The sequence below is a fragment of the Malania oleifera genome, chromosome 10 (assembly GCF_029873635.1).
Source record: "Malania oleifera isolate guangnan ecotype guangnan chromosome 10, ASM2987363v1, whole genome shotgun sequence".
Taxonomy (NCBI): domain Eukaryota; kingdom Viridiplantae; phylum Streptophyta; class Magnoliopsida; order Santalales; family Ximeniaceae; genus Malania; species Malania oleifera.
The window spans coordinates 85,194,605-85,205,601 of NC_080426.1; the positions used below are offsets into that span (position 1 = coordinate 85,194,605).

A 10,997-nucleotide genomic window follows, 5' to 3' on the forward strand; every position below is an offset into this window, starting at 1 on the left:
TATGATAAAATAATAATAATAATATAGGTATCCTACGCAGGGCCCACATGAGTCATGAAATCGTGTGGGGTCCACATGAGTCCCAAAGCTGCGTAGGGCCCATAAAACCGTATAAGAACTATTGGAGTTATGTAGGACCCACTTGGGTCTCAAAGTTGAGCAGGGCCCACAAGACCATGTGGGGCCCACATGAGTTTTCGAAATTCAAACTTAATTTTTAAAATATATATACATACTAAATCATAGCTTAAAAATAATAACAATGATAATAATAATGATTTCCAAAAAATTAATTAAATGGGAGTGTCAGCAAGCACTCCCATTTTCCCCCATGATCCCCATTCCCATCTCATATCTAGCCCATCTCATACCCATTCCTTTATTTTAAAAAAAATTATAATTTCACCCCTCTCCCCACACTTTTACAAATTCTATTTTCTTTCCCAAAATTTTCCTATAAATAAGAAGCTCTCAACTTTATTTTTCACAAAAAAATTTCAAAGGAAGAGAAGGATTAGTAAGTGAAAGAATTAGTGGTGGAGGGAGAATTTTTGTTATAATTAAAATTCTCACTCACCCACTCTTTCCGATCTCATTTTTTTTTTAGATATTCATTGTGATCATATCAAAAGGTTAAGTAAGAGGTAAGTAAATTTGATTATGTTAGATTTTTATTTAAAATTTATACCCAAATTTATTTTTAAGTAAATTTTGATTATGTAAGTTAGTTTCATAAAATTCTCTTGAGTTTATTTTGACGCATATTTAATTATACTAGTTTTATCTTTAATATACTTGTATTTATTTTTGAGTTAAGAAATGTTTTAAATCTCTTGGGTATTTTACAACATTAATTTCCATTTAAGAAAATATTTTTAACATGAAAATTGTGTGACATGAGTTTATTTTTTTTACGTTGCGTATTTCACAAAAATAGGAGTAAAAATGAGATTTTCATGATATTATTTTAATTGTACAAATTATATAATAAGATGTTTTCAAAACCCCTTATGACTTAGACGATACAAAAAATTACGAATGCTCGGTACCGTAGTTTAAAGTTTAAACGGATCAGAGTGCACCCACACTATTTACAGAGTGATTATATAGAGTAGTGGATTTTTCTTGAGTGCACACCTAGTTCTGGGTCAGGACTTAATAGAGAAAAATCTCACTTAATGATTATGTACGTTGATTTAGTTTGCCCGGCTAGCCAACTAAGTTCAGTCTTCAGACCGCACAACCTGGTCATGGAGGTAAACATAACTTACGACTAACAGGCCTAAGAGTGATTTTTATAATATATGTTTATACATATTTAATTATGTGTACAGAGTTATTGATGATTTGAAGTAAAAGTATATGTTTATATGAATAGAGGCATTCTTGTGCCTAAATGATGATTTAAAGAAAACGTATAAGGAAAAGTATATATATATATATGTATATAATTAAATATTTTAGTTACAGTTTTAAAGTTAAAAGTTTAATTTAACAGTCACAGTATATGGTTACAAAATTTTATTGTTATAGTTGATGGTAAAAGTTTTATGCAGAAATTTTTTAAATTTACATTGATTTTAGAAGCAGTTTTGAAATTATAGTATTAAATATTATTTTACGAAATTATAAAAGCTCATTTTGGTTACACACTAATAATAATCTTATTTACTTACTAAGTGTCGTCTTACCCCAATCATATTTTACATTTCAGATAACTCTGAAGGACATTGGAAATTAGGCACAACAAGCATGTAGGTGGGAATAGAAAAAAGAAGAAGCTTGATTAGTAATATTAGTATGGTGCCAGATTGTCACGCCCCGAACTCGGAAATGGGATGTAGGGGTGAAATAGTAATCTAACATGACCCTGTATCACACAAATATCAACGAAACAACACAATGAATGAGGGTCCGACCCCGTGGGGTTCCCAGGTACCCTATACGCATCCACATACAACCAGGTAAACAGCGGAAAATGGTCTTTCTATACATATACAGTACCATACCAGAGTCTATACAAAAACGAAGTCCAGGCTCCATACATACAAAACGTACATCCGGGGGCCAAACATACCCCAAAATGGCAACCCGTGAAACAAAAGTCCTAGCACTTACCCAAGCGCTACCCATAGTACACCGGCCACTGCGCTCCCAACACTAAGACGCTAGTCGGGTTACTCGAAGGACTTGTAAAATATGTACGTACAACAAGGGTGATACACATCTCAGTAAGGAAGAATACAAGTTAAATCGGTGTGTGGAATTTGAGTGTTATCATGACAACAAAACATACACAGTTGAATGCAATTCCAGTATTTTCACAATTCAGTTTCAGTATAGTGCATACACGCACACACACACATACGCACACCCATGTTCTATTCGGTGTCGTCACACCACTCGGCCCGTAGCTGGCTCGCGATATTCGGTGTCAACCGTAGCCGGCCCGCGATACACGGCCGGCACATGGCGTAGCCCTAGGTTCCCATGTCATCGTACTAGTGCAAAGTGGTGGATCCACACCCTTCGGTGATCAACTGGTAAGGCTTACGCCCTCGAATATAGAGCCAGACACTTTTTCCAAACATGACCTAGCGATTTCATACGCCCACGGATATAGAGCCGGACACTCTTTTAGTACTTGAAACAACTTGGAAACCAGTTCTTATTGCATTTCAACAAAACACAACCATGCATGCTCATATAACCAAACAAACCACACCCATTTAGTAATCTAAAATCATGGTTTTCTAAACATATACAATTTAAATAACGTCAAGGCACGACCATCCCTATTACACAGTATAAATCATCATATACATATGATTTTTCCAACAAAACCAGGGATGCAACCCAATACCCCATTTTTCCCAAAACTGTAATCATGAAAAACCCATAGTTTTACCCGTTAGATCCCCCCCAAAAGAGTAACCAAAACTCACACAGGACTGTGGACCACAGTTCCACCAAGTCCGATTTCAAAAATAACTGGCATAAACTGAATCCCTTAACCTTTCCCCCAAAAGACCAATCCCGAACTCTACGGCTCCTAAATAGCAAACCGAGTTCTCAAAACCTACGAAACACAGTATAGAAAATACTCGCACTCCATTCTCTACCAAACTACTGGATCGAAAAAGAAAACCGAGCCTTACTTCGATTTTAAGCCAAAACCCAAAAATGCTTGGAACGAGTTTCCAATCCATAGGTTTTGTAGAGAATCCTTCCTTGATCCTCGTGGTAACGTCAGATTATCGAATCAGTCGATGAAGCAACCCTAAAATATCTTTTATAGCACCTTTGGCTCGGTCGTCCTCGTCGACGAAATGGCGACCTCGTCGACGAGACGGTGACCTCGTTGACGAGCCTGAGATTCTGGATTTCCTCAAAACCCCTCGACTTCTCCTCGTCAGCGAGCCTCTATACTTCATCGACGAGCAGCACAAGGCCTTCATTGATGAAGCCTGCTCAAATTCCAATATTTACCCTTCTCTTAATTATTTAAATTCATATATTACGGTTCGTGTTCTTACAACCTCCCCTCCTTACAAAAATTTCATCCTCGAAATATGCAATCTCTCATTCACGAACTCTTACATACATGCACTCAACTCTAGAACGGAAAAACCGGCGACTACCATAACGCAGCCCCGTCACATTATATACATATATACCCTCACTTATGTGGAGGAATACCGTAGTTACATACACATATCATTATAGGAGTTCACAAATACACACACTCCCAAAGACCAACCACCTATTCTATACAAAGTAGAGTAATCCACATACACTAGAACAACTGTGGATACTTCTGGCGTATTTCTCCTTCTAGTTCCCAAGAAACTTCCTCAACCTCATGATTTTTCCACAATACCTTCACCAGCGGTATAACCTTGGTATGTAGCTTCTGAACTTTACAGTCCAGAATCCGAACAGGTACTTCCTCGTACGCTAAAGTATCCCTAATTTCCAAGTCCTCATAACTGACAACATGTGATGGATCCAACACGTACCTTCTCAATATGGATATGTGAAACACATCGTGGATCCTCTAGAGTGCTAGGGGCAGTGCAATCCTATAGGCTACTGGACCCACTCGCTCAAGAATCTCAAATGGTTCGATATATCTTGGGCTTAGCTTGCTCTTCTTCCCAAATCTCATCACCCCTTTCATCGGAGCGATTCATAGAAATACCTTACCCCCCACCTTGAATTCCAATTCATGGTGGTGAACATCCGCGTAACTCTTCTGCCAACTCTGAGCCAATTTAATCCTATTTTGGATCAAACCTACCTTCTCAGACGCCTGCTGCACGAGTTTAGGTCCTAGCACCTGACATTCACCAACCTCATCCCAATACAGAGTAGATTGACACCTCCTACCATATAGAGCCTCGAACAGTGCCATCCCGATACTGGCCTGGAAGCTATTGTTATAGGCGAACTCCACTAGTGGCATAATCTATAACCAGCTACCACCGAAATCTAACACGCAAGCCTGTAACATATCTTCCAAGATTTGTATTGTTCTTTCCGACTGTCCATCAATCTAGGGGTGGAACGCTATACTAAAAGTAAGCTTTGACTCCAGTGTATCCTGTAAGCTCTTCCAAAAATGAGAGGTAAACCTAGGGTCTCGATCAGACACAATGGACACCGGCACTCTGTGCATTCTGACTATCTCCTATACGTATAGGTCCACTAGTCTATTCAAAGGGTAGCTAACCTTCATCGGTATGAAATGAGTAGATTTCGTCAATCTATCCATGATCACCTAAATGACACTCTGCCTGTGAAGTGCTGGCAGCAATTCGGTCACAAAATCCATGGAAATATGCTTCCATTTCCATTCTGGAATTGCTAAGGGCTGCAACGGCCCTGCCGGCCTCTGATGTTCAGCTTTTTCCTGCTGACATGTCAAACACTGCTCCACGAACTGAGCAATTTGCCTCTTCATACCAATCCACCAGAAGGTCTCGCACAAGTCGTGAAACATCTTCGTGTTACCAGGATGTACCGTATATATAGAATGATGCGCTTCCTCCAAAATTATTCTTCTGATCTCGTCATCATTCGGAACACATAGCCTAGTTCTAAATCTCAACACACCTCCCTCGAAGATGTTGAACTCCATAGCCAAACCCTGCTGCACTTTCTCCATAATTTCAACCAGTTTCGCATCACTAACCTGTGCAACTTTAATACGCTCAAATAAAGTATTTTGGACCACCAAACTAGCAAAACAAGCCTGATGATCACCTAACACCAACTTTATACCAAGGCTTTCTAGATCCTGTCTGATATGATGCTGAGCTACAACTACAGATACTGCCCCATGCTCTGACTTCCGACTCAACGCATCAGTCACAACATTAGCTTTCCCCGGGTGATAACTGATGGTGCAATCGTAGTCCTTAATCAACTCAAGCCACCGTCTCTACCTCATATTCAACTCCTTCTGCGTGAAAAAGTACCTGAGGCTTTTGTGATCATTGAAAATCTCGCATTGCACACCATACAAATAGTGTCGCCAGATCTTCAGTGCATATACAACAGCAGCCAACTCCAAATCATGCGTAGGGTAATTTTTCTTGTATTCCTTTAGTTGTTGAGAAGCATATGCCACTACCTTACCCTTCTGCATAAGCACACATCCCAAACCTTTCAGAGACGCGTCGCTATAAATCACAATTCCGCCATCCCCCGAAGGAATGGTCAAAACCGGAGCAGTAGCTAGCTAGTGCTTCAACTCCTGAAAACACTGCTTGCAATCACTGGTCCACTCAAAATTCACTCCCTTTCTGGTCAATCGAGTCAGAGTCCTAGACAGTTTAGAGAAACCTTCCACAAATCGACGATAATAACCCGCCAGTCCTAGAAAACTCTGAACTTCCTGCACACTCTTTGGCCTCACCCAGTCGACCACAACTTCGATCTTGCTAAGATCAACTGATATACCATCACTAGTTACTATATGGCCTAAGAATGCCACCTAATTCAACTAGAATTCACACTTCTTTAGCTTGGCATACAACTTCCTTTCTCGCAGAATCTGTAGTACTAACCTCAAATGGTTTTCATGCTCTTCTGAACTCCTCGAGTACACCAGAATATCGTCGATAAACACTACTATGAACTGATCCAAGTACTCACGAAAAACCCTGTTCATAAGATCCATGAACACTACCGGAGCATTCGTCAACCCAAAAGGCATGACTAGAAACTCGTAGTGGCCATATTTGGTTCGGAAAGCAGTCTTCGCCACATCGTCAGATCGAACTCTCACCTGATGTTACCTTGACCATAAGTCAATCTTCAAAAAGACCTGCATCCCCTGCAGCTGGTCAAAGAGATCATCAATACGAGGTAAAGGGTAACGATTCTTCACCATCACCTTGTTAATCTCACAGTAATAAATGCACATATGCATTGACCCATCCTTCTTCTTCACAAACAGCAGTGAACTCCCCAAGGCGAAATACTCGGTCGGATAAAGCCCTTGTCCAGAAATTCCTACAACTGCTCCTTTAATTCTTGCAGTTCTGCTGGAGCTATCTGGTATGAAGCTTTAGAGATCAGTGCCTTGCCAGGCAGCAACTCTATCTCAAACTCTACCTCACAATTCGAAGGCAAACCGGGTAAATCTTCTAGAAATACATCCGGGAATTGGTTGACTACCTGAATATCCTCGAGTATCAACTCATCCCGCGGCAGTTCCTTCACAAAGGCTAGGTACCCCTGACACCCGTCCAAGAGTAACCTCCTCACCTGCAATGTCGATAGAACCTATGGCGTCGAATGCACACATGATCCCACGAATTTATACTCCTACTCCCCAAGAGGTCTGAAAACTACTACCTTCCTACGACAATTGATTACAGCATAACTGGAGAACAAACAATCCATCCCCAAAATGACATCGAACCCCGACATATCGTATACTATAAAGTTCATCGGTAGCAGCCTTCCCTGAATTAACACTGGGCAATTTGCTAACATCATCCTACAGGATGATATACTCCCAGATGGTGTAGCAACAGATAATACCTCATTCATGGCTTGGGTCTCAACCCCACACAGGTTAACAAAACTCACAGATACAAAAGAATGGGTTACACCCGAATCAAACAAAACAAAAGCTTTATTTGAAAGCAGTAATAAGGTACCTGTCATTACGTTCCTTGCATGTTCAGCATTCGCTGGAGTAAGAGAGTATACTCTAGCCGGAATTGTATTCACCTGGATAGTTCCCCGAGATATCAGATTGCTACCTCGGTTCACACTAGATACATGCATGTCTCGCTTCGGTACACGACAATCGTGAGCCATGTGGCATGATAGGCCACAATTGTAGCAATTACCCCCAAATGATCGGCACTCGCCCTCGTGCCATCTGAGACACTTGGTACAATGATCATGTGTCTGAATCGCCTGAGTACCCTGGTGCTCGATATTCTAATGGTAACCCGAGCCCTTGTTTCTCTTCTTCCATGATCCCTGACGAGATCCCGATTGAGAACCAGAAGGTACTGTCCTCTTTTTAGATTCCTAATCCACCTCATCCTCTCGAATGTCGGTCTCAATCACGGTGGCCTTATCCGCCAAAATCGAGAACTCGCGGATTTGAAGCATACCCACTAACCTATGGATATCCTTCCTCAAAACCTTCTCAAATCTTTGAGTCTTCTCGTACTCGCTCGAGATCAAACACGGCGGGAAGCGGGATAGATCTATATACCGAGTAGCGTACCCCTGCACCATTATATCTCCTTGCGATAGAGCAGAAAACTCATCTGCCTTCGCATCGCGAGTGGAGGCCGCGAAGTATCTTTTAAAGAACACCTCCTTGAAATGGCTCCAAGACATCTCAGAGACGCCGACTCTTTGCTTCTTCAGCAGACTTACAGCAGTCCACCAATGCCCCGCCTCCCCAGACAACTAGAAGGTAGCGTATAGGACTCTCTGCTCATCTGTATAGTGGAGGACCTGCAGAATCCTCTCGGTCTTTTCAACCCAGTCCTCCGCTATAATCGGATTGGGTCCCCCAGCAAATGTCGGTAGGTGCATGCCTGTGAACCTCTCGATGGTACACCCTGCAGCAGTAGGAGAGCGTTTGCATCTCCTGACACTCCGCCCGATTTCCTCCATGACCTACCTCGTTAAACCTTGAGGCACTGACAGAGACTCATCACTCGCAGTCTCCTCGGAGCCACTCTCTAAGTTGTTATCCTTGGGTTCCATTCTGAAAATACAATAGGAACCTATTAGCATTCCTATGCATATACGGTTAACATAATTATCTACAACTAATCATGTTAACTACCACCTCTTAGGTCTAGGTCTGTCCTATCACACTAACATAGAAGTCATCAATGGTTTGCCGTGATTTTACTGAAATCGTCATTCCAGGAAAAAACACGGAATACCTCCAACGAATCCTTGTCTAGCAACAAGACAACCCTCGACCAACTCTACCAAATTCCAACATCCTATACTCTGGTATGTACTCATAACCATGCCTAACCAAGTCTACAAGACCTAACAACCTGGTTTTGCTTTAATACCAAGCTATCACACCCCGAACCCGGAAATGGGACCCAGGGGTGAAATAGTAATCTAACATGTCCCTATATCACACAAATATCAACGATACAACACAATAAATGAGGGTCTGATCCCGTGGGGTTCCCAGGAACCCTATACGCATCCACATACAACCAGATACACAGCGGAAAAAGGTTCTTTCTATACATATACAGTACTATACCAGAGTCTATACAAAAATGGAGTCCAAGTTCCATACATACAAAACGTACATCCGGGGGCTAAACATACCCCAAAACGGCAACCCGGGGAAAAAAGTCCTAGCACTTACTCAAGTGCTACCAGCAGTACACTGGCCATTGCGCTCCCAACACTAGGACACTAATTCTTGTTACTCGAAGGACCTGTAAAATATGTACGTACAGTAGGGGTGAGACACATCTTAGTAAGGAAGAATACATGTTATATCAGTGTGTGGCATTTGAGTGTTATCACGATAGAAAAACATACACAGTTAAATGCAATTCCAGTGTTTTCATAATACAGTTCCAGTACAGTGCATACATGCACACACACGCATATGCACGCCCATGATCTACTCGGTGTTGTCACAACCCTCGGCCTATAGCCGGCCTTTGATATTTGGCGTTGGCCTGTAGCTGGCTCACGATGCACGATGCACAATGCCACTGGCACATGGCGTAGCCCTAGGTTCCCATGGCATCATACCAGCGCAAACTGGTGGATCCACATCCTTCGGTGATCAACCGGTAGGGCTCACGCCCTCGGATATATAGCCAGACACTTTTTCCAAACATGGCCTAGCAAATTCATATGCCCACAGATATAGAGTCGGACACTTTTTCAATACCTGGAACAACTTGGAACCCAGTTCCTATTGCATTTCAACAAAACACAACCATGCATGTTCATATAACTAAACAAACTACACCTATTTGGTAATCTAAAATCATGATTTTCTAAACATATGCAGTTTAAATAATGTCAAGGCACGACTATCCCTACTACAAAGTATAAATCATCATATACATATAGTTTTTCCCACAAAACCAGGGATGCAACCCAATACCCCCTTTTTCCCAAAACTGTAATCATGTAAAACGAATAGTTTTACCCGTTAGATCCCCCCAAATGAGTAACCAAAATGCACACATGACCGTGGACCATAGTTCCACCAAGTCCAATTTAAAAAATAACCGACATAAAGTGAATCACCTTACCTTTCCCTCAAAAGACCAATCCCGAAATCTACGGCCTCTAAACAATGAATCGAGTCTCAAAACCTATGAAACATAGTACAGAAAATACTCACGACTTCATTCTCTACCAAATTACTGGATCAGAAAAGAAAACCGAGCCTTACTTTGATTTTAAGCCAAAACCCGAAAATGCCGGGAACGAGTTTCCAATCCATAGGTTTTGTAGAGAATCCTTCCCTGATCCTCGTGGTAACGTCAGATTATCGAATCAGTTGATGAACAACGAAGAAACCTAGAGAAAGAGAGTGCCCTTCAAGTTCTAGAGAGAGAGAGAGAGAGAGAGAGAAAGAGAGAGAGAGAGAGAGAGAGAGAGAGAGAGAGAGAGAGAGAGAGAGAGAGAGAGAGAGAAGTTGCTAACTTAGCAACTAAGCAACCCCAAAATATCTTTTATAGCACCTTTGACTCGGTCGTCCTCGTCGACGAAATGGCGACCTTGTCGACGAGGCACTGAAGACACCTCGTCGAAGAGACGGTGACCTCGTTGACGAGCCTAAAATTCTGGATTTTCACAAAACCCCTCGTCTTCTCCTCGTTGATGAGCCTTTGTACTTCATCAACGAGCAGCACAAGGCCTTCGTCGACAAAATCTAGCTTCGTCGACGAAGCCTGCTTAAATTCCAATTTTTACCCTTCTCTTAATTATTTAAATTCATATATTATGGTTCGGGTTCTTACACAGATGATTATTTTTCTGTAATTTTTCTTCTTTTTGAATAAATGATTGTAATACGGTTAATTAGCGCTCTGATTTAATAATAATCGAGTTTATTTACTTCCGTTGTAAATCAATGATAAAAAGTAAACATCCCAGATCCTTCGGGGTTTGGGGTATTACATATTACTTGAGGTAGTAGTAGGATCCTTGATAGATGATTGAGAATCAGAAGGAGCTAAGTTGCAATGATAGGCTTGCAGGTATCCAGACTTTTTGTGCTGTCGAGTTGATTTTCTCAAGGGTGGAAATTGATTTGCATCATGTAAAGGTAAATCTGTATTAGATGAAACAACAGGAACTGGAGTAGGAAGTGCTAATGACAATGGTTCAGGGAAGATTATATTCTCATTAGAATCTGGAGCTGGATTAGGAAGAACTGTAATAGAACTTTTTGAAGTTTTGGTGAACTGAAATGAATTTTCATGTGTAGAAATCCTATTGAAGTTAGAGAA

General features: G+C 41.2%; 1 protein-coding gene across 1 annotated transcript; it reads right to left on the reverse strand.

The window, feature by feature from the left end:
* Positions 1-7,554: 7,554 nt before the first annotated feature.
* LOC131166758 (uncharacterized) lies at positions 7,555-8,154 on the reverse strand. The gene is made up of 2 exons (XM_058125330.1): positions 7,993-8,154; positions 7,555-7,896 (listed from the first exon to the last, which is right to left on the reverse strand). Exons 1-2 carry the CDS (start codon positions 8,152-8,154, stop codon positions 7,555-7,557), a joined length of 504 nt encoding a protein of 167 aa, XP_057981313.1.
* Positions 8,155-10,997: the final 2,843 nt, after the last annotated feature.